Source organism: Epinephelus fuscoguttatus, linkage group LG2, assembly GCF_011397635.1.
Source record: "Epinephelus fuscoguttatus linkage group LG2, E.fuscoguttatus.final_Chr_v1".
Taxonomy (NCBI): Eukaryota; Metazoa; Chordata; class Actinopteri; order Perciformes; family Serranidae; genus Epinephelus; species Epinephelus fuscoguttatus.
Genome location: NC_064753.1, coordinates 23,197,658 through 23,221,322, shown reverse-complemented (window position 1 = coordinate 23,221,322; position 23,665 = coordinate 23,197,658). Strand labels below are relative to the sequence as shown.

General features: G+C 42.3%; 1 protein-coding gene across 8 annotated transcripts; it reads left to right on the top strand.

Annotated features, from left to right (window-relative positions):
- Positions 1-2,216: 2,216 nt before the first annotated feature.
- On the top strand, positions 2,217-23,355 carry pax6b (paired box 6b). Of its 8 annotated transcripts, none has more exons than XM_049561050.1 (14): positions 2,217-2,352; positions 8,252-8,433; positions 11,243-11,296; positions 12,137-12,160; positions 14,639-14,769; positions 15,100-15,135; positions 15,221-15,436; positions 15,769-15,934; positions 18,965-19,123; positions 19,367-19,449; positions 19,551-19,701; positions 20,347-20,459; positions 20,715-20,856; positions 21,585-23,355. In XM_049561050.1, exons 2-14 carry the CDS (start codon positions 8,421-8,423, stop codon positions 21,668-21,670), a joined length of 1,374 nt encoding a protein of 457 aa, XP_049417007.1. In that variant the 5' UTR covers positions 2,217-2,352; positions 8,252-8,420; the 3' UTR covers positions 21,671-23,355. The 8 variants fall into 8 exon arrangements, with proteins under 8 accessions (XP_049417007.1, XP_049417016.1, XP_049417046.1 ...); XM_049561059.1 differs by lacking the exon at positions 2,217-2,352 and adding an exon at positions 7,722-8,026; XM_049561089.1 differs by lacking the exon at positions 2,217-2,352 and adding an exon at positions 10,946-11,019 and having other exon boundaries at positions 8,156-8,433.
- Positions 23,356-23,665: the final 310 nt, after the last annotated feature.

The following is a 23,665-nucleotide window of genomic DNA, read 5'->3' as shown; positions in this document are numbered from 1 at the left end:
TGACAATTTTGCTCTCGCCACTCCACGCCACATCAGGCTCTACTCTGACTAACTTTGTCCTCTCTTTACATTTCTTTAAACTATTATAGGTCTGTTAAGTTCCTCTTGACGCGAAAGGACAAAATAAAATGCAAATTACAGCCCATCACCTCATGCATACAACAAAGTTTCACCCAAACGCAGGGCCCTATTTCACAGGCTGTTTTAAACTTGAGGCTCAGATCAAACTTACCTCCTCGTCTCCATTGCAATTAATCCTAATTTAGATGGATGAAATGCCCCCTTTGAACAGCAGCATCCACTCCGCGTGCACCCTCTGCTTTCTGGTAACGTGCTCGGTCCCCTGGACATTTTTCTCTGTCTGCTACAGCGGCAGTAAACAATAAGCTCATGAGGCGTAGGCTATGGCAGCATAATGTTCTGCATGGTTAGAGAGGGGAGGTCGATCATTACACAATTTGTTTCAAATTTGATCAGTCAGAGCGAGCAAGGGATTGGCATATCCCTGGAAAGCGCGCGCAGGGGTGCTCCCACAGGTTTAGGATTATTTCCCATAAGTTTTATACATGTTGTCCACGCAGGCCTGTTTACATCCACGTCAACATGTAACTCAGATTAATGTCGCATATTTAACTTTTACTGTAATGTTTGCTAAACACGCATCAGCAGTGGAGACTGAGATAACATGCAGGCTGATGTTTGCCATCACGAGTATTTGAGTTGCAAAATAGTTTCCATATATTCATAAAAAAAAATCAGAAACAACTGTCAGTGTGGTTTAGTGTGAGCGTGTGTGTGTTAGAGAGTGTGTGTGTGAGGGAGAGGGGGGAGAGGGGGAGAGAGAGGTGGCGTTGTGCAGCAGCGTGGTGACGGCAGAGGGAAAACCGGCTGGACAGATTTGCGTTTACGCCTGATCTGCTTCTGGAGAGCGGGGCTGTGTGGGAAGGGAAAGGGAGCACCTGGCCCGACCGCTGTATCCCATCTCGTTTTATTGACAGCCTGATAAGCAGGGACCAAGCCGTGCGGTTTCCAGCGCGGATGTCGAGCACCCTGCTGCGTTGCACAGTATCAAGGCCTCTTAATGGCTGTCCCTCCAAATAATGGCCCAAACACAGCCAGTCCTGACTGGCCCGTACCTGCGCTGCCCCGGTCTCTTCCTGAGAGACAGGCGGCGGCGCGGTTGCCCATTTACTCACCGTCTTGTTCAAATTGACACAAACATCAGAGGTTGTGAAATAGGATTGGAGGCTTTTAGCCCGCCTTAGTAAAAGGCAAGCCAAAGCCCCATTACGACAACTTTATAGGGCTGTAGAAATAAAACGTTTTTAGCGCAGGCTGAGGGGAATTGTCTCCAACATAACTCATGTTTATGATTACTATTCTGACTCCCTGACACAGAACTGTGCCAGGGTGATACCAGGGCTTTGGGAATGTGTCTGGACCTACTGCTCAAATATAGGCTATCGTGAGGAACCGCGAGAGAGGCATTTTCACAGGTCTACTGAGTGGGACTTGCCTGCACCTGTTTTGCCCACACCTGTTGCACACTGAGCATGCTCACATTAAAAACACAACTTGTTCATGTCTTAATGTCACTGCCTGGCCTCTGTTAGTTGCTTGCTGTTGGGGGGGGATGCGGCTTTCAAAAATCCATCGTGATGAATATTTCATGTCTGTCTTTATCTTGCAAAATGTCTCCATTTTAAAACTTTGCAACTAAAAAAGGCTACATCATTCAAGTCTACACTGCGTGGAGTGAAAACGCATTTTATGAATCTGTTTTCAGTTGCAGGATGCATGACTTTTATTCGTAAAATCACTGGACAAGCATCTTGTTTTGTTTTTTTTGTGTAACCGTCCTTTTAATCTGGCACAACAGGGCACAGTGTGGATAAAATAAAAACTAAAATATAGTCAAATTAGATTAAATTAAATGTAATAAAAGATAAAACATGACGTGGCCCTGCAGAGCAAGGTGTTAGCTGTCAGTCCCTGCACACAGCAGATAGTGGGACAGTAAACAGGCCGGTGTGCTACACATGTATACGCTACCTTGTGCACTTCCCCATTCTGTGCTCTGTGTCCTGTCCAAGGTATGACGTCGACCCGTCGCTCCAGCCAATCACTGCCAACTTGAGGCTGATGCTGAAAGGAAAGTTGCTGGTAAGAGCCGCAGATTTTTTTTCCCACTCTCATTGACATTTCAACTCCACGACGGATCCAAAGGTAGATAGATTTTAATCGGGACCTATAAGTTTCTGTCGCTGTGATACGGAGGAGAGATCCGGGGAGGGAAGAAGCGACTTTTTACGCACAGGATACCGGTCACACACAGCTGCTGCCTTTCATCCGGTGAGTTTGGACGGACCATATTTCAGTTTCTTTTTAACACTTAAAGCTCTTATACGTTTGCAATTCTCCTTTTGGGTGTGTTTAAACTCTGGAAACGTGCGTGCTTTTCCTGATCTGCTCCAAACTTTAACAGGTGTAGAGAAAGCAGAAAGTTGCACGCAGAATGATCATGAGCCTGATGCATGGGCAAAGTTAGGTAAAATTACGGGTTAAGTGCTTGCACGTTGCTCCGTGTTGCCTACAGGAGGTGTACACTCACACAAAGTTGAACACAGTGAAGTGACTTAGTTTTTGTTGTCATCTATCTCACACACAAGCATACAGCGTGTAATTAGCGATCTTCACTGAGGAATTAAGCGCACGTCACTCCGTTAAAAAGCGCCTATTATTGTGAGCTTTACGCCGGGGGGAAATTAAAGGCTTCGACCTGTACAGTAAATTGAATGCGTATGGGGGATCTATTCAGCTCTGCTCGATCCATCAGCGCGGTGGAAATGACGCTGTCCATCAGCGGAATATTTCACTTTGCTGGCTGCGCTTATTCATCGCGCTGCAATCCACGTGCGAGTTTTGGAGAAGCAGCTTAAATATTTTTGGCTTTAATGTGGAGTGAAAGAAGTGAATGACCGTGTTGTAAAATAAGTTTTCTAAATTTTGACTCCAATTTGCACAAAAAAAGAAAAAAGGAAAGTGTCAAAATTTAAAGTAGTACAACTGAGCATGCAGGGAAATGACATGTGCGCCCTGAGGGTTTTCACATTGATGTGGCTTTATAAAAAAGAGCATGTCTCTTGTTTTTTTTTTTTTTTGTTTGTTTGTTTTTTTTTTTTTTTAATATATATGTTTCTATTTTAGTGCCACCTCCAGTAAGATGAGATTTTATATGTTTTTTATCTTTCCAAAGTGAAGACAAAGATATAATCTGATTTCCAAACAGTAGCTGGGAGACTTTAAATGTCTCAGGTCCAGGCTCTTGTATGTTTGGGTCCAGTGTTTCCTTCTGTCACGCTTGCCGAGCAGCGCTGTGACACCATTAGCCCCGGTGTTTATCCCAGCCTTCAGCCTTTTGCCAGGAGAGGGCTTCTGTGGACTGTACACCTTCCGTGGGCTGCACGAGGAATCCTCGATCCTCTGCGTGTTTCTCCACAAAGTTCAAAGATCGTGCACCTTGCATCAGTTAAAATAAACTAAATTTATAGTCATGTATTTATCTCTCAACACCTCCTGCTCCAGGAGGAGGGGGGGTGCACAAATACACTATATATATAAGGCAGAATAAGAACCATCTGCAAATATTTCTATTTTCCCAGACGGAGTTATGTGTCTTTATTTGTACTTAATGTGCTTAGAAATGAGTGGACATTAATGGTGTTGTCTGTTCCGGGATGCGCCTCATGTGCAGCACGCTTTTAAAAAAAAATAGGAGATTGATGAAAGATCTGCGCAATCATTGTTGACAAAAACAGAATTGCACGCCGTAAAAAGTGCAAATAATTTATGCAAATAACGCAGCGACGTCCTCATGAATCTCTTTGGAGAGAATAAAATCTGACAGTCCGGGGCTGTGTGATGAATGACAGGTCACCTCAACAAGAATGCTGCTTAGGAAATACAGGTTGACATTTTGTATAGTGATCATTGAGATTACAAAATTATAAACACCGATGAAAAATAAAATAAAAATTGTTCTAATTGTAAGCTCATTTTGATTTGATTTTTAAAAATAAACATCAATTGAATTTTTTAAACCTCATTTATTTTTTTAATCGTGCTTCCAACAATATTTTCAGAAATAAGACTGTTAAAATTACCAGCTAATAATTAGTAAGTTTCCTCGTCATCAATAATAACTAAAGTAGAAATAATAATACTAATAGTAGTAGTAGTGATAATAATAATAATAATAATAATAATAATAATAATAATAATGAAAACAATGGATCATTAATTTCTCAATAGTGCTTCTACAATAATACAAATAAAATAAAATAAAATAAATAAATAAGGGGATGTGGATTAATGCACTAATTTTCCTTTTTAAAAAAATCTACATAAATCAGGGGGATTCAGCTCGGTCATCTTTTATTAAAGACAAACAATCTTGTCACAATATTGTAACATTTTTAAATAGACCTCCCCAGATGTCCTGCTATATAAAAGGTGAGTGAACTATGACCTCCAGTGGGGGATCATCACAATGGCAAACAAGTGTTAATGAATACAATAAAATAGAAGAGGATTTAACAAAAACTAAAATAATTGGAGGCAATATTTCCACCAGTTTCACACTTGATGAATTTATCTGGTGTAAATGTGTATCAGGCAGTGGAGGGTAAACTGTAATCCCAAATAAAAGAGTAAATTAGGGGGGTTTAACCTGCACTGCATCCTCCTCCCTGTCCCCAAAACAATGTCACTGTTTTTCACTGGAGCTCCCCTTATGTTTTTTCTTTCTTTCTTTTTCATCTTCTTTCTTACTTTCTTTTTGCATTTAAAGTTTCTAGATGGGTACAAATACCACATTGCCTCAGGGGAAAATAGCGACCAGATTAGGCTTTCTTTTCAAGGCCTGTGGCATTACTTGCTGCTAATCCGAATTGGGCTAATTGCTTTCCCAACATCGGCCTATTCCGTTTTTTTTAAACAGACTTCCACAGCAACCCTACCTTACAACACAGAAAACATATATAAATATATATACAGAAAAATATATCTTATAACAGTGTTGTTGCTGGAAGATGGAGGCCTGCTTGGCATTCTAGTGAAGGTCGTGAAAAAGAAAGAAGAAAAAAAAAATCTCCCGAGAGTGAAGACAACGAATTAGCTCCTGGAGCGGATTTACAGCTTAACCAAAGAAATCAATAACCTACTGGAGGTATTGTTTCCAAAGAAAACTACTTGACACACTCATCGGGGAATCTGTCTTTTCAGCGAGGGCAGGTTAGTGGTGTGAATTTTTGACAGCTGCAGTCTGTGACAAGTGAGTGGCAATAACATTTGCACTACAAAGGTGGGCTATAACCACAAGTAGTTTGAATAAAGGGATGAAGGCTGTTTTTTTTTTTTTACTCCCCCCCCCCCTTTGTTTTTTCAGTTTAGATCATATTTTAACATTAAATTGGATGAGATGTCATCAGGAACTTGTTGCACAAATAAGCTCAGTTTTCAGAGTTAAATATTTAAATTATTATTGTTAAAATTAAATAGACAATTCTGAGCCAACATGGTGTCACTGAGGCTGACCGACATGAGGACGCATAAACACTGCAGGAGTTCACTCTTCTTTGGTCCTGCATTCAACTCTGCATTGTGCATTTAAAAAATAAATATGAACACAATGTTTCCAACTTTAATTCAAGTGCATCCTCTCTGCAAAATACGTTCAATCCATTAACCTCTAGGAAATACAATTAATTCTGATTTCTGTTGTTTGAAAGTTTAACTCCACCTTCAGCCTGTCCACTCATTCAGGTTTACAGTAAATCATAACCAACACGAGGTCCCATCATTGCACAAAGTCCAAGCGGGTGGGGTGACTGGGTGAGGTGGGGGGAGGAGGAAGAGGGGGGGTGTTTGTGGTCTAATGCATGTCTAATAGGGGGGTCCTTGACGTGAAAATGTTTGGGAACCCCCCCTTAGCTGATATAAGCTGCAGCCATTCACGGTAGGCCTATAGGCTGAGCCACCAGTCTAAGTGAGTAGAAACAATGCAGGAAGGAGAAACAGATGAATGTGCTCGTTTAGTTTACGGGTTGTTTGATGAAGGAGTATTGGCCAAAGTGTTGTTCCTCACCGCGGGACCCTCGGTGACAGTTTGAGCCGGTCCTCTCAGCTCATTATCTCGCCGGCCCACTGAGGGCCCCATTCAAGCCGGGCAGTCCCCTCTCTCTCTCTCTGCCTCTCTGTCTCTCCCTCCCTCCCTCCTCTCCTCTCTCTCTCTCTCTCTCTCTCTCTCTCTCTCTCTCTCTCTGGCAGCGTCGTTTGTCTACTCATTGAACCCATAGTCAGGAATGCGATGGTTGTTAGGGAGCCCTCTTTCACCTCCAAAGTGTTTTATTGATGAGCTCTGACTTCTCCTACTTTTTCACATGTCAAAGAAAGTCAAGTGTAGGCCTCCATGACTTCATTTCATGGCCTCCCCATCCAAAAAAAAAGAAGCAATTTCTCTCCCCTCCCCCTGCTTATGCTTGTCCCCTCTCTCCTCTCTCTCCCTCTCTCTTTGCCCTTTCATGCACCCCCTTTTCTGCTTTAGTTTGGCTTCCACATCCATACAACCCTCATTCTCTCCCCTTCGGGTTCTCCTCCTTTTGGAGTAAGCGACGGGGCTCCTCAGTGCTGAGACTGGTGCTGCCCAAAGCTCCGGGTGTATGCTCAAACACGGGCGCAGAGGGGTTGCTTTTGGGTGCGTTGAGGTGTGCGTTAATAGCCAGTCATTCAACCGGCGCAGTTTGGGAGCGTGTGGCCATGGCTACACAGTCATTTGCTTTACTTTATTTACGCGTGCTATTTGCTGTCAGGTCGCAGGAGTGACGTCGCCGCGCCTCGCAAATGTGTCCATAAAAAGCACCGGAGCTTGCCTAAAGGCTGCGCTCTTTACGCATGGTGTTCTTGTTGACAGGAGGGGTAAGGCTATTCAGGGGAAGGTGATACCCAAAAAGAATCAACAAAAGCACGTGGTGGACATTCGTGGCTGTGTTTTAGTGCAGGGAAGGTCAAAGGCAAAAGATTTTAAAGTAATATGCTTCCGTTTGAAGCTTTTAGTGTGACAAAACAACAACAACTTTCCCCAACTCAGCTGCACTTGCCATGCTGCACCAGAGCTCTCCTCTCAGGGATGCATTTCTAATTTAGGACAATATAGAGTTAATTCATGTGCTGATCTAATTTAAGTCTGTATGCTTTTAAGAGGAAAAATGGTGCTTGAACATTTAGTATTTTGCCAAAGTGTAAATTGTTATCTGTCAGTGATGATTACCGCCTGCTGGTCTGCATTCGACACGTGGCTACAGAAGCCACAATAAACAAATAAACAAACAAACAAAAAAAACTGTGGTGACATTTTGCAAAACTTTTCATCACAGCAGCATAATTACACACGTCCATGTAGCATTAATACCATCTTCCATCTGATTTATAAAAAACACGGTGCTTTGTTAATTTTTCATGTCTGAGCTCCAACATTCACGCGTGCTGCTGCTGCTCCACTGCCACTTCCCGTCCCTCCTTGCAGCACTACTTAGCCTCAGGTTGGAGCTGAACATGCCTCAGATTCCCTGCGCAGACCCAATTCAGCCTGGAAGAATAGAGCCTTCCGACCAATGGGCATTTCCGAGGCAGTTGCTTTGCAATAGGGCAATATTCAGCAAGTGAGCGCAGGGTATTTGCATGCGTGGGCTGATTAGTGGGTTGGGGAAGACGAGACTCTCTCTCTCTTTCTCTTTCTCCCTGTCTCTCTCGCTCGCGCGCGCTGTGGCTCGGCCCCGTTTCCCGCTTTGGCTGTGGTGCAGGGGGAAGTGTTTATATGGGGGATGATGACAGAGGTCGGGTCGCGCTAATGGGCCAGTGAAGAGCGGCGGAGGGAGGCGAGGCGAGGAGAGGAGAGGAGAGGAGAGGCGCGCACGGCAGACCAGGAACACATACATTAATACACTTGTTCCATCACCAATCAGCATAGGTGTGTTCATTCGCTTACCCCCACCTCCTTCTACCACCACCACCACTCTCCCTCCCCTCCCCTCCTTCCCTCCTCCCCTCCCTCCCCCTTCTCTCTCTCTTTCTCTTCCCCACTCTCTCTCTTTCCGACTCTCTCATTCGCTCTCTCACACGCCAGCGCACATCCTCGCCAAACTCCGTGCGTCCTGACATCTGAGTTCACTGTCAATCTCTGTCCCCTTCGCAGGGATATCCCCTCCGTCTCCGCCGAAGACCACTGGAAACTAATTTTTCCTCTTCTAAACTTCCCGAGAGAGACTGATCCTGGTCGGCTTTTTTTCTCTGTCTCTCTGTGGTGTGTGGAGAACTAGGCTGCACAGCCTATAGTTTACCAAGGACTTTGACAACGACGCAGGATGCCCCAAAAAGGTGAGATCCTAATTTAAAGTTTGCCTGTGTTGCTAAATAATATAATTATTATTGTTGTTATATTTTCAGTATTTATTATAATCACATGTATTATTGTGTAATATCATAGTATCATAGGTCATTTATTCTCGGCTGTATAGGTTGAGGGTTCAGTGGTGAGGTTGTGGGTGTTTTATCGTTTGGACTGTGCAAGCCTGTCTCCTGACTGGACACTCTCAAAAGTGCGAACAGCCTTTAGCGCCTCTGTCTGTTTTATCTGCTCGATTTTGTTGGTGTGTTTAGGCCCACGGATAGCTTACCGCTTATTTATGACAGTAAAGAGTAAAAAGTCACGTTGGGCCAGGACAGTGATCATCGTGGAGAATGGGGCGCAATGACCCGTTGAGGAAAGGTGTCAGATTGATTCATGCAGGCGAGTCACCCAAGCGCCTTGTACCAAAAAAAAAAAAGCAAGCTCCATGAAGCAGTTGGGGAGGAGGAGGCCCGATTTAACGTGTTTGTGTGTCAGAGGAAAAAACAACTTTATTTCTAAGCTGTTTCCCTTAATGACAGCGGGTTCAAGTATTACATTTTAGCAGTGAGGCTGTGCAGTATTTTAAAACAGTCAGACACTATCTTTAACAAACCAACAGCCTGTTATAGTAAATAATGTTTCAGATAATTTCAATGACAAAATAAAACAAAATATACGGATGCAAACTGCTGCTGCTTTTATATAATTTTGTCAACACAATTAGACAAAAAATGAAATAAAACATGCATTAATTTCCTGCAATTGTGCATTTTCTTGTGTAATGTTAGAAATAAATTCATCCTAAAAATATAATAAAATAACACAAAAATAGCAAAAGGCCCTTGCTTTAATAATAAGTCAACACACACTACAATTTTTGATCATTTCCTTTCAGATTAAACCTGTTGGCCACATGCATGCTAATAATTTATCCACTAAATGTATTCTGCAATATACAACACATTTTTAAATTTATTTCTACATATATATATTCTCTGTTAGCCTGCATCTTGCACCGGGGCCATTGTAGCCAAGGCCTCCATGCACTATTTCTACATATGAATGTTGTGTGCGCGGCCCGAATAAGCATATTGAATTAAGACATTGTTGTTACGGATTACTAAAGGAAAAGAAATGCAGATTAGATCGTAGTTAACCTCGGGAACAACAACGTTTGAGCTTTCGACCTTAAATAAATGATTAACCACTTGGACCTTACAAGGCTAAAAGCTACTGACTGCAGAGCATTTTCAAGCTGGTCAGGATTAAAAAAAAATGTTGTTTTTTTAAATTTATTATTTCCCCACATTGACATCATGGCATTAGGTTGATAATACAAATAATGATGTGTGAATTAGTTGCAGATTGCTTGGGTAATTTTAGGTTATGCTAAACAGGCTAACTCGGGCTATGTGGGCCAGTGTGATGGAATCTGAATTTGATTAATGCAGCCTATTTGTTAAACATGAAAGAAAGCTACAATCTAAATGCAATGGCGGCCCCTGCGTGCGCGCATCCCCACACAAACCAGCCCAGGACTGAACACAGCCTGTTAGAGACGTCGCTATCAGGGCCATTTTGCTCTGCACACAACACAACTTTGCATGGAGGGAGAAAACCCGAAAAACTTCAGACTTCTCCCTCCCTGGCCCCCTTTTTATCTGTCCTCCCAGTCAATAGCTTCTTTAATGCATTTGTCTTTTCCAATTGAGCGCCCTACTGCGCTGTTGTGTCTTTAAACCCGCTTTACAACCCGCACCAGCAGCACAAAATAACCACCAAATATTTGTAACAAGAAATTACTTTTTAAATTTTTTTCTTCTTCTTTAAAAAAAAAAAAAAGCAGGAGCAACAAAACCACATTCACGCACAAGCGGCACCGGGGTCACGGTCGTGTGTGTGCGTATGTGTGTGTGTGTGTGTGTGTGTGTGTGATGTGTGTGTGAATGGTCCCGGAGGGGGTGGATGCATGCCTCCGGCTCTTTGTATTAATCTGAACTTGTTGGTGTGTTTAGTGGGGAAGCTGTGTGTTTCTAGTCGCGGAGGCCGAGTTTTCGCCCCGGGTTTGAGGTATACGGAGGCAGAAAAGGGGGTGCATTGTTGGGAGTCCAGCAGGCTTTGTGCACCAGCTTTGTACCCCCTCCTGGTCTGGACTTTTGCAGAGCAGTGAGGCGAGGCAGACAACGTGTGTCACTGTACAGTTTGCACGATAGACTCCACAAGAGGAGGGATATCAAGTTAGAAAATGTAAATAAAAGCCTCTTGCTGTGACTATAAGAGCTGCTTTATCAGCCTCGAAAAATAGTGCGGTGAAATAGTTGCAGGCCCAAATTTCACATTTATTTCTGATGTTCAAATAAGCTTGTCCCCCGCGCGTCAGTTTTCATTTCCTGCTTGGTAGCAACATTTAGGTTAATTGTTAAATGTAGGGCACAAATACAGTGAGTGCATCAGTATAGCTGTGGCTGTGCTAATGTGTTGTTTTGCTTTGTCCTATAGGGAGACATTAAGTAGTGAAAACGGCAGATGATTGACTAAATTGTAATAGAGTGGACAGTCAACTCTGTTTCCAGGCAAGTTTAATTAAAATACATACATACACTGAGGATGTGAAAATTCATTATGCATCAGTAATGTTTTAAGCACAAAGATCCGCAGACATTATAATCGAACGATGCAGATGAGAAACTTTATTTATATTTTTTAAAAAAATGTTGCAAATAAATTGAAATGTGATAAAAGAGATGTGTACATGATGCCAACCAGCTTTGTTTTTTCCCCTCTTGTGATGCTTAGAATACCACAACCAAGCCACGTGGGAGTCTGGCGTAGCCTCAATGATGCAGAACAGTAAGTTGTTTTCATATTTATATTGGTTTTATTTGTGTGTGTGTATGTGTGTGTGTGTGTGTGTGTTTGAAACTTCTGATTACAGCCACAAAGTTTTAATGTGGTTGCATGGAAGCAACACCCACTGACATTATGCACCGGTTGTTATAGCGCAGTAACTTTAAGAACACTTTAAAGGGGAAGGGAAATGTACGTGCAGGCATAAATTTGCATGACTTTGAGGTGCAAGGAGGAAGGAAATATTCTCAGTTATTTGATGGCCGTTTCATTGCTGTTAATTTATTTTTTTTGTTGCAATGATAGGTAGAGAAGTTATTATTGAACAAGTTAATCACACGTCGTCCTGCTCCAGAGAGAGAGAGAGGGAGAGAGAGGGGGAGAATAGAGGGGGTTGGGTTGAGAGGGAGATTTTTGTTTCTGCTTGAGTTGGTATTAAATAATTGCACAGCCGTCTGCATTAGCGTTAGAGCTGGCTGCCAGGCTGCATACAAGATTAGCTGCGTAGAGAAGAGCCCTGCATGAAACATGAGGAATAGCAATAATGTCTTATGTAGATTAGTCCATATTCTTTACGGACAGACAGCATGAGCTAGAAAGAAAATGCTCGTATTATAACCGCAGGCCTCACTGTTAGGTGCACAGCGGAAGATAAATATTAACAACCATATTGTCGTGGGTGCCAATCAAAAAAAAAAAAAAAAAAAGCTACATGAAGTTGCTTTATAGGCCTCTCTGTGTTTAAAGTGGCCCAACATGAGTTGCATATCTGTCTTATTCCTGGTGTGTGTTGAAACAAAAAAGGATAAACATGAAACATTTTCTCTCTTGCTGCTGGACAAGAGGTGTATGACATCTGTGATGAAGGTGTGTGGGATGATTTTATTATATTATTCTCCATATACCTTGATGACGTGTCTGTGCTGTAATCTGTGCGCATTTAGTGACTGATTAAAAAACAACATATGTTTGAATCCAATGTTGGACCACATGACAGTTGGATTGTTTGATGTGTGGAGGTGTGACAACAGAAATACTTTTACAAACTGCTGGCATTAGAGTTTTATTTTATGACTTTATAAGCGACGGTGCTGTTTTTGTTCCTGTCTTTTTTTTTTTTTTTTTTGGTGCTTGCCAGTGTTTCATTATAGAGATGATGGGTCCTTATCAAAGCTGTGTACAATACCCAGTGCTCCTGCTTTGCAGCGGATTGATGATAATGGGATGCTCCCATGGCTTGGCGTGTGATGTCTGGTGCGAATTGCCGAGGAGATATCATTGGGCCCAGCCCTTTGGGTTGTCTAAAGGTCGCGACGGCCTCGGTGGCTTTTGTGCTAATAACTCCTGGGTGTATATGGTGGGGAGCGTCCAAATTGACACCATATGTTTTCCTATTAGTCGACTTGCAATAGAATACAAGGCGCATAATCAGCGCCAGCGGGCGAGATCGACTCTGGGCACTTGAGGGAATTGTGCCATGATTAAGACTTAACCTTAGGAGAGTTTGATTTTTATTTGATGTCCTTATCTGACGGTTTTATCGATCCGGAGGATTTATATGATAGCTATAAATCAGAGGTGACGGAGCAGCTCTGGAGAAACCCGCAGAGCAGGACTGCTTAATGCGGGCAGGCCAATTTCAGCATAAGAAGTCTATTAATTCCACTTAATCCTGGAATTACCAAAGAGCAGGAGGGATGATAATGGATTTACTATCAATCAGATCCACGCTGGAAGATTATTACACACAGCGGCCAAAGGGGATATGTTACTCAGTTAAACAGGTTTATTTTCAATCATCTATAACACACACAGGCCCCTTCTGATCATTGCTATAAAAATAAGTCTGCAGTTTAAAGCAGAGTCCTGTGACATATTTCAGAGCAAAGACGCCTACCGATTGCACACAACAGGACTGCAGTGGCTGTGAGCATTTGTTGTCAAATACAAACAAGGGGGGGAGAAAAAACTGCATGTCACTTTTAATATGTTAAGAATCCAGGCGCGCCCTCGTTTGTGTGACCGCGCGTAGCCCCTGGCCACCTTAAAACGAAGTCTCCCTCGGAGGGTAAACGAGTAGCGTCCAATTTTGTCTGAGTGGTATCCAAATGCAGACAGAAAGGGTCGTTTTATCATGCTACTATTTGTCGTGACGATGCGATTTTCAAAAGCAGAGCGGTGTCATAAAGTGACATGCCTGCCACAAGTGCTCCAACTGATCTTTTCAATTAGCCTCCCATGCATGATCCGAGGCGACTTCCGCCTATTTCCAGAAATTAAGCTCAAACTTGACGTGCAGCTAGCTTTATTTTAAAGACAAATGTCAGGCAGGCTCATCATATTTTCCCCCTCTTCTATATTTGGAGCTTATTTATTGCTAAGGAGCCTCTGCTCCCGGAGTCAATGCACCGGGCGGCAGCGCAGGGGAAGGGAGCGGAGAAACAGAGAGCAGCTCAGGCACTCCGGGGAGTCAGCTCTCCCATTTGGCTTCAGGTTTGCCGGTTTATTCTGTGCTTTGCTGAGATTCCATACAACAATTAAGGAATAATTTCCAAAAAGCTACTCTTTTAGACAATAAGCAGCCATGAGAAAATGCTATTTAGAGCTAGTATCCAGTGTGGTGTCTGTCTTACTGGTGCGTAATTATGGTGTGTTTTGGAGGATTATCGTGGACAGATTTAAAGTCACTTTCCAAATAGCGATGCTTTTGAAAGAAGGCTAATTTAACACTTTATCTCAGGTCTTGTATTTATGTGGTTGTCGGCGCTGCTGGTTTTTATTTTGAGGTTAGTTTATGAGTGAGGTGCTGGTGTTGGTGACGCGCAGCTGTATATGAAGGCATGGATAACGGTGCGACTGTTTTGATAGCGAAGTTTGCCGGTTTCATAAAAGGTTGGTTGAGTTTCCTCGTTGCAAAAGGCTGATTTAGTTGTTAATTTATTATTTTGAAAAACATATTGTGATGTTTTGGTTTAGTTTATGCGCGGCTGTTGTCGTTTAATCCATGTTCTGCATGTGTTACTTAACAATTGCGCACTTTCAAGTTTGTCTTCAGAGGAGGAATGCACCGAGCTGTGTGACAGTTTCTTAAAACCATTGTTTTATGAGTGCACTTGGATTTAAACCCACCTTTTTAACCAAATGACAGTTCATATTTTGAAGTCGATTGCAGTAAAGCGTGTGTACTCCTGTTTGCTGTCTTCATGTTTCATCTTTAACTCGGTTATCCTGAGCGCTTCTCACCATCTTCCTCCTCATTGAATGAAACCCATTTGATTTATCACATGTCTTTTAATTAGAGTTGTAATGCGATGTGATGACTCCGATGCTTTTGTCTCCATGTAGGTCACAGTGGCGTAAACCAGCTTGGTGGTGTGTTTGTTAATGGTAGACCGCTGCCGGATTCCACCAGGCAGAAAATAGTTGAACTTGCTCACAGTGGTGCTCGACCCTGCGACATCTCCAGGATACTACAGGTGACAATCACACTCATTTTTGAACAGAAAACAGGTTTTATACAGACTTTTGTTTTCAATGCATACACAGTAATTTTTTTTCAAAAAAAAATATGGAATTCATAGCGGTAGGTTTTTTAACATTAAATCCACATTGTATGTAGCATAAATGCTGCATTTTATGATTGTTTTTAAGTCAGTAAAATAATTATTTGCTAATGACATCACTCCGTTTACTGCATATGTAATAAGGCCGACAAAAAGGGAAGTATCTGCCTGCTATTATAAAGAATAAATCTATTGTAGGAAATGCCTAATATACCATTGAAGGCATATTTTTTGTGTTTGTAGACCCATGATGAAGTCCAAGTGCTGGACAGTGAAAAGGTGATAATTATTTGACGCCATCTTAGAAATTCCGTTAATAGTCGTAAATAATGTATGTCAATTGTGTCTTTTGTTTCCTATCCAGGTATCCAACGGCTGTGTGAGCAAGATCCTGGGCCGGTATTATGAGACTGGCTCCATAAGACCGAGAGCAATAGGCGGCAGCAAGCCCAGGGTCGCCACTCCAGAGGTGGTCGCGAAAATCGCGCAGTACAAGCGGGAGTGTCCGTCTATCTTCGCGTGGGAGATCCGTGACAGACTTCTGTCAGAGGGGATCTGCACCAACGACAACATACCCAGTGTAAGTGTGCTGACTGTAAGTTGTGTGCATGATTTAATTTGCCACATGAAATGACTTTTTTTTTCTCATGCACTGGAGGAAAAGGAGATGGGCAACCAACCATTCAGTCTTATTAAACACACTGCGTTTCAAAGTGTGGGGCGCGCGCATTGCTGCATATGTGATCACCCAAACATACAGTCAATTAGGAGCAGCTCGCTGTCCATTTGCGCGCTTTGCAGGGACATCACATTGTGCGCATTTATTATGATTATTATAAGGTTTGCATGCGTGCGTGTGAGCTGCGCGCTCCGTCTAATCTTTACTTCTATCATATGTAATTTGTCATTCAGGTGTCATCGATAAACAGAGTCCTCCGCAACCTGGCTAGTGAAAAGCAACAGATGGGCGCAGATGGCATGTATGACAAGCTGAGAATGCTCAACGGTCAGACAGGAACTTGGGGGACCCGGCCCGGCTGGTACCCCGGAACATCAGTGCCAGGGCAGCCCAACCAAGGTGAGCCTCATTATCACACAGTGGCAATAAAGACACCTTGACGCACGCACGGTTGTACAGGTTGTAATCAAAGATGGATACAGCCGGGCGGTAGAAAGAAAATATTTGACTGTTTGAAGGTGGGTGCATCACCACAAAATGTCATGCTCCAATATGAATAGTCTTACAGCTTACAATTCCAGTGGTTCCGGTCCACGGCTCTGTTTGCAGGGAAGGTATTGTATTGGCATGCTTTGATGCCCTGAACAAGACCCCCAATTAAGACTAGTCGATTAGAGGAAGCCATAGGCCATGCATGCAGTCTGAATGCCTCCACTGTCCCAGACATGGATGTGCGTGACAGCGGCTTGTCCTTTCAGCAGAGGTGTCCACCCAACAGCCTGCATTTCCCTCCCCTCCTGATGGGGAGGCAGAGCCGGGGAGCTGTGTGCGGGGATATTAGTACAAAGGAATGTTTTCCTTCACACGCAATGATTGGTTATGGGAACGGTCCGCACTACGTGTAATTGCTCATTAGAGAGGGCTTTGTCTCTCATTATGGCAACATGCAGGAGTGTGGAGATGGTGAGGCTGCTGTGGAAATGTTCCACTTCAGAGGGTTTCCTGTCGGCCTACTGCAGGCCAAACACTGAGCACTATTGGAAACACCACCTTTTTTTAAAATACGCTTACTCCTTAAATATGCACGCATTGAACAAATATGACGACGACGCATTGAGTTTGATCAATATGCATCAGAAAGGGGGGAACGCAAGTGCTGGAATTCAGTCGTCGCAAATAATAATTTGCATTTGTTTGGTGACCATTTGGACACGTGGGGCTGTTATCGACGAGCAGTAAAGCGGAAAGGATCATATTAACAGCTAAATGACTAACTTTATTTTGTCATCATTATCATAATAATAATAATTATTATTGTTATAATAATTATTATTTAATATGATAAAATTTATTGTGATTACCCTTGGTTATTATTGATTCACAATTAGGCGAATATTTTATCATTATTAATTATTTTAACTAAAGTAATAATAATAATAATGATAAATTATTTATTGTCTTTGAATTCAATGCCTATTTAAGTAAAACTGTTGTCTCAGGGGATCGAAAATATGTTTTCCATCCGACAGCCGAGTAAGCAGACAGAAAGGCTACACGGAGAGTGACAGGGCCCCCAAAAAGAAGACAACTCTATCCAAAGAGGACCGAATAAAAAACTCCTCACCGATTTTGTCTTTTATCTCTTTCTCATTCTCACTCGCTGGCTATATGGCTCTAAATCCCGTCTATAGGATTTAGTCTCTCACTTTCTCTTTCAGTTCTAAGCGGTTTCTCAAGAGTGTTTTGATCCGGTCTCAGCAGCTGAAAGGTGCCGCAATTGGTTCGGTATCTCTTTTTTTTTTTTTTTTTTTTTTGCTGCTTTTCCGCCTCACTGGCTGAGACATCGTGATACTAAAGAATGAGTTTATTTCCCAGCGCTTTTATAAAGAAAACAAATCCCATCCTAGCGTCAGTGGGTCTGGCAGACGGATAATAGCTGCACATTCACTCCTTTTTATGGATTATCCGGAGTGAAGAAACAAATAGCGTGGATACAAACTATTGGCCTATAGAAGAATACTTTTGTCTATTTTTTTTTTTTCCCTTGAAATTGTCAAGAAAACATGTGGCATCCAGTGAACCAAGACTTTCACATTTAGACACAGCAAATATGTTTTCAGGCCTGCAGCAAAATCGCATATAATCTTTTTCCCCCTATAATTTCTACATCTTTGGCACAAGACAAAAGAAAGTTTGCACAGCCAAACTTTATTTTTTAGGTGCTTTATGGACACATTATCCTGATGCACCACACTGCACCTGTTCCACACTCTCTTGTCCTTGAGCAAGGCACTGACACTACGCCAATCTGGTTAAAAACATTACAAAAATCTGCATACAAAAAGCTGAATTCCCCCTTCATGAGTTCCACTCATTGCTCCAGACAAACATCCGTGAGATATTACATAAACCACCCTCTTATCAACGCACCCCTGCTTACATTCGCATTAACTTCTCGGTGTGATAATGATGTCCAACAACAAGACAGACATTAGTCGATAAGCCTCGCCCTGCAACTGAAGGGGCAGTGAATAGATTGGCCTTATTTTGGTTGTTCAGGGGGTTGCATGCTCTCTCCTGACTCATTTGTTTCCAATTGAAGACAGAAATCCTGACTGGCGTGTAGCTGGCCGGGGGACGTGATTAATGATGGTAGTGGATAAGGGTTAACACACTGGACTCAAAGCTCTGTTGACTGGGATCCTCGTGCGCACAATGCCAAAGTACTATAGCCTGTGCGCCTCCAGAGAGAGAGGATCCTTTTGTCATCTCCTCCAATGGCCCCCCTCCCATATATTACACCCACCGAGGGCTCACTGCTCGTCCCTGGCTGTGTCCATAGTTTAATGGTTTCCCTTACTCCTGAAGGCATTGTATCATTCTGAAAAGCGTCTTCTCCTATTCAAAAGTTGGTGGTCACCTCAATGGCTATACCAACGCCCATATGGGAACGACCATTGAGGCATTGCTCTGCCCTAGAAAAGGGGGCTAGAGAGTTTGGGGTTTTAATACATTTCATAGGCTCTGAAAAGAGGCTCGCCACATCTTGTCACATTTCTCTTAACCTTTTGAGAACACACGCCATTGTTGGGCAGCGATAAGTACGCGGAGCATTTCCCTCGCCGGCCTGTTTTTCCCACAATATTTTATAAACAGTTAAACAGCGAAGCCCTTTTTTCCATATTGTCCCCCTTTTCACGCAGGCAGTCATCTGTGATGTGGCAACATTAAGAGGAAACTGCAATAATTCCTCTGATTTTGAATTTAATCAACCATGATGGGAGCTTTAATTAATGATGTTGCACCGCGGTCTGTACAATTAGCTGCAGGCAGATACAACACGAGACCCCTGAATTAATTATTCAATTAGCTTAATTGAATGTATATTTTCATTATATGCTTTTTTTCTTTCTTTTTTTGTAACTGCAGACGGCTGCCAACAACAAGACGGCGCAGGAGAAAACACAAACTCCATCAGCTCGAACGGGGAGGATTCAGAGGAGACACAGATGCGTCTGCAGCTCAAGAGGAAACTACAGAGAAACCGCACGTCCTTCACACAGGAGCAGATTGAAGCACTGGAAAAAGGTCCAGCAATCAATCAATTATACATTTATGACATTTTTGTTATTACTAAAACTACACAATTTGGAATGCTACATTTTTATTTTATTATAATGAACGAATAAGAGGCCTAATGTCAGACATGGCGCTTGGACTTACTTGACAAACATTTACTCAACTAATAGCCCTGAAAAAAATTAAATTACCCTCCACCTAATTTATTACTTTGTTCCGAACACTTTTGTTGACCCTTCTCTTGCATTACAGAATTTGAAAGAACCCATTATCCAGATGTTTTCGCGCGGGAGAGACTAGCAGCGAAAATCGACCTGCCTGAAGCAAGAATACAAGTGAGTGATCACACCTTTTTTGAGACAACAAATATGAGAAAGTTTTAAAAAGTTGCACAAAAAAAGTATGAAAAAAATCCAATAATTATCTTTGCTTGCAGGTATGGTTCTCAAATAGAAGAGCAAAGTGGAGGCGAGAGGAGAAGCTGCGGAACCAGCGCCGGCAGGCCAACAACTCCTCCAGTCACATTCCCATCAGCAGCAGCTTTAGCACCAGCGTCTACCAGGCCATCCCACAGCCCACTACACCGGGTAGGTCCACCACAGCTGGGATAACACTTACACCACACCCCCACCCTTAACAATAGTATTTTATATGATATGAAAATAGAATGTGTCACCCATTGTTGCGCACAAATGCTGCACACATTAATTTAGTGCATTAATCACACTGCATTATTACTGCAATAATGTAAGTAACAACACATTTAAATGTCCATGACAGGATCCATGTGAAATATTACTAAATATTATTATATGTCAGCCTGCGGATTAATATAAAAGTGGGGGGGGACGAGGCCTCGGTGGCTGTGCGCTCTAGTTCACATGAAGAAGCACCGGTGGTTTCCTTTTGATGGATGATTGAGCAAAACTTCTCAGCTGACTATCTGCGTAATTACCGAATCAGGCACGAGGGCACACCGGCAGAGCTGAAGCTCATGCTCACAAGTCAATCACCTGAGACACACACACACACACACACACACACACACACACACACACACATGCACACACACTGTACAGTATGTGTCCGGGCCTATCAGCCTGTCAGATAAGGCGTCACTTAACGCACGCACTACTTAACGCTAATGAGACGGTCTCTCACACTGGAGGACTGTGTGTGTGTGTAAGTGTGATTTCAGCGGGTTTTAAACACATTTTCATTTTCATTCACAGTGTCTTTCACCTCGGGGTCAATGCTGGGTAGACCTGACTCTGCACTCACGAACACCTACAGTGCGCTGCCCCCCATGCCCAGCTTCACCATGGCAAACAATCTACCTATGCAAGTAAGTACAGACCATAATGCTCTCTTGTCAATGATGTTTAAAGACGTGATATTTCTATGATAAATGATATGACTGTAAGAGTGGAATCAAATACACCATGAGTTTTTTCAATTGTGTTTCGTGGCCAAACAAAAAAACTTAAAGGATAGCTTTATCAAGTAAAAATCTACATACAATCAAATCAAGCCTTACAGTATTACAGACTATAACTATGGTTGGCTAAGCTAATGTAACGTTCTCTCCCCCCATCTATAGCCCAGCCAGACCTCCTCTTATTCCTGCATGCTGCCTACCAGTCCGCCTGTGAACGGGCGGAGCTACGACACATACACGCCCCCTCATATGCAGGCACATATGAACAGCCAATCAATGACCACTTCTGGTACCACCTCAACAGGTAGGCAGAGAGTTCAGCATGCTTGGGAATTAATCATAACCAACTAAAAGTGCACTCTTTGAAATATCTGCCACCTTTCCTGTAAATTAGGGGGTACTACATAGCCATCTTTGATTCATGCTCTGCTGCAGCAACTTTTTCCTTTTCCGTCCATATGAGAAACTTCATGGTTCAAATGGATCAATATCTCCACATTCCATATCATTTTTCCCCCCTCTGCAGTTGCATGAAGCTCATTTCATCGCTGCTCAACGCCATCATGTCAATCCTACAACTCCAGCCCATAGTTTAGTTCCACCCCATTAGGATGCTTTTACTGAGAGCCATATATACCGGTTATAGTCATGAAGAGTTAATCATGCATAACCACATTTCCTCTGTGCTAAATTGCTAATTAATTTGATTCATTTGCTGTTCTACTCTCTCTGTTTAAATGTCATTGCCAAAGCCTCAATTTATCGAGCTTGCAAGCCTTTTACTGTGCAACCATGTGCAGAGCATTGTGACTCACTGCAGCTTCACTGCTCCTCCACCTATTTGCAAGCGTTTAAGGCAAAATGCTCTGTGCTATGTGGCTAACTAGTGTTAACTGTCACACTAACTGTGCATGGTGCATCCACTCATCTAATTTAGCATGTTAACTTCTGGGGCTTTATTTTTATTTTATTTATTTATTTATTTATTTTTTTTACATTTTTACTGACATCTCTCTCTTTTTGTCTCTGCAGGACTCATCTCTCCTGGAGTGTCTGTCCCTGTCCAAGTCCCAGGGAGCGAGCCTGACATGTCTCAGTACTGGTCAAGACTACAGTAGAGAGAAGAGCTACTTCACCCTGTAACCACCCACTCCACCATCGCCCTCCGGCAGTGCTCCTCACACATACACGGCACAGGAGAGTAGAGAAGGCGAGAGAGGGTTGTGAAGAGGCAAAGGACAGGAGAGGAGAGGAGGAGAAGAAAGAGAGAGACTCTGGGAGAGCCTTGGGACGTCTGGGCTTTGTTTTTCCAGTGGGACTGTGTGCTGTTCTGTAGCTCTAGGCACATTCAAACGAGGACTTGGAAGAGAGAACAACGATGGAAAGACAGAAAAAAATGGACCTCTGTAAAGTGCCCGGTGTTAAATTTTTATGGAACAAAAACTTATCTGTTTTTTTTTTTTCTATTTCCAACTTCAGTCATTGTTTCCTTTTTTCTCTGGTGTGTTAGTAAATGGCCATTTGTATGTTAATATGAAAAACCAAGATCAAGTACTGATAGATGGACTGCTAGAAAACCATGTTGGTCTTGCGTTTGTTTGAGAGAAGGAGAACCTGAGAGATTCTGCCATGACTATCTTTTGATCTGCTTATATCGAGACTTTCTACCAGCCTTTGCATGGTCTCTGGACGCTGTTGCATATCATTAAAGACGAAAAGCTGGAGGGAAGACTCTTACTGTGTCAAAAAAACAACTATTTATTGGTCTTATTTCTTATGAATGGATATTTAGCAGAGGAAACTCAAACTCGATCCACCCACTGAGGCTGTGGTCTCGACTCCTCTGATGTGGGCCTGCATTTGCTGGCTTATTAAACATGGATCACTATCAACAGCTCAAAGCGTGCAAAAGACGGCGCAGGCAAGCGACACAAGTTGGACCTCTTGCTTCGGTGGTTGGATTGACTCTAGATTACCACGAAGAACATTAAATGTGGAAAACAGGTGTAAAAGAAAACCTGTAGTCTGTAAATGGTAGACTGCGTCTTCGATATAATCCAGTTTGTTTATGTCAAAATGTAAAGTACTTGTCTTCCCTAGAAATCTTCCAGAAAGATTTCTCCAATAAAAGTTGATTTCATTTATATCCCCGAGAATATTCTATAAATGTTCCATGCATCATGAAATACATTTCTTTAGGGTCAGGTACAATTTGTCTCTTAGGTATAGTTGTATTATAGTGTCCTATGGTCAAAAAAAAATTTGTGCAACTAGAAATATTTAATTCCTATAATTATGATTAAACATTGCTTGACAGAGTTTTAAACTTAAGTGTTTGGCAGTTGTTTACAAGTACATATCAGATTTAATCATTGTTGATTGTAAAACAGACCAAAGCCTTTGTATTTCATCTAGTACACAATGTTTTTTTTAAAGATATTAGTCTTGTGTTGCAAAATTTTGTAAACACGTTCTGTTCGATTACATTGGCTTCGAGTTCGTGAGACTGCAGTCGAACCCCGCAGTCCTTATTTATAATTGAAGACCATGGGAGGGTTTTTCTAGCATCATCTGTCATGCTCTTTTGAGTTTTGCATTTTTATTTCAGTGTGTACGCAGAACATGGACACACACTGGGTTTACGTCTGAGCAATGCTTCTGAGATAAAACGTCTACACGCTGTCTCTTAAATATTTCAATTTAATTTTATTTAAAATGGAGCTTTCTAAATGTATTTTGTGAAAACTATAAAACATTTTGTACAGTAAAATTGTGTCTTAAAGAAAGCCTTTTTGCCTGTTCAATGCTGTGTCTCGTGCAGTGTCGGTCTTTACTGAGCCAGTAGAGACGAAAATTTGGACATAAGCTGCAAATTTAAACAAATATAAATGCTGACAAATGCCAGTACAAGGGCTTGTAATACACACACAACACTTCCAATTCCCACCAAACAAAGGTGTCCAAAATAACAAACCTCTCTTGATGTATGGGCTGAACCAAGTCGACACAGACCACACAGCACAACACCGCCGCACAATGAGAAAGGTCAAGCAATTCACCATCACTGGCTCTTGTTGTAGTAGAGTTACGATGGTATGAAAAAAAATACAGAA

Bases quoted from the DNA above. Each gene is read 5' to 3' on its own strand.
- pax6b (XM_049561050.1), top strand. The intron at 12,161-14,638 runs GTGTGTGGGATG...GTCTCCATGTAG, and splicing joins GTATGACATCTGTGATGAAG to GTCACAGTGGCGTAAACCAG. The intron at 14,770-15,099 runs GTGACAATCACA...TTGTGTTTGTAG, and splicing joins ACATCTCCAGGATACTACAG to ACCCATGATGAAGTCCAAGT.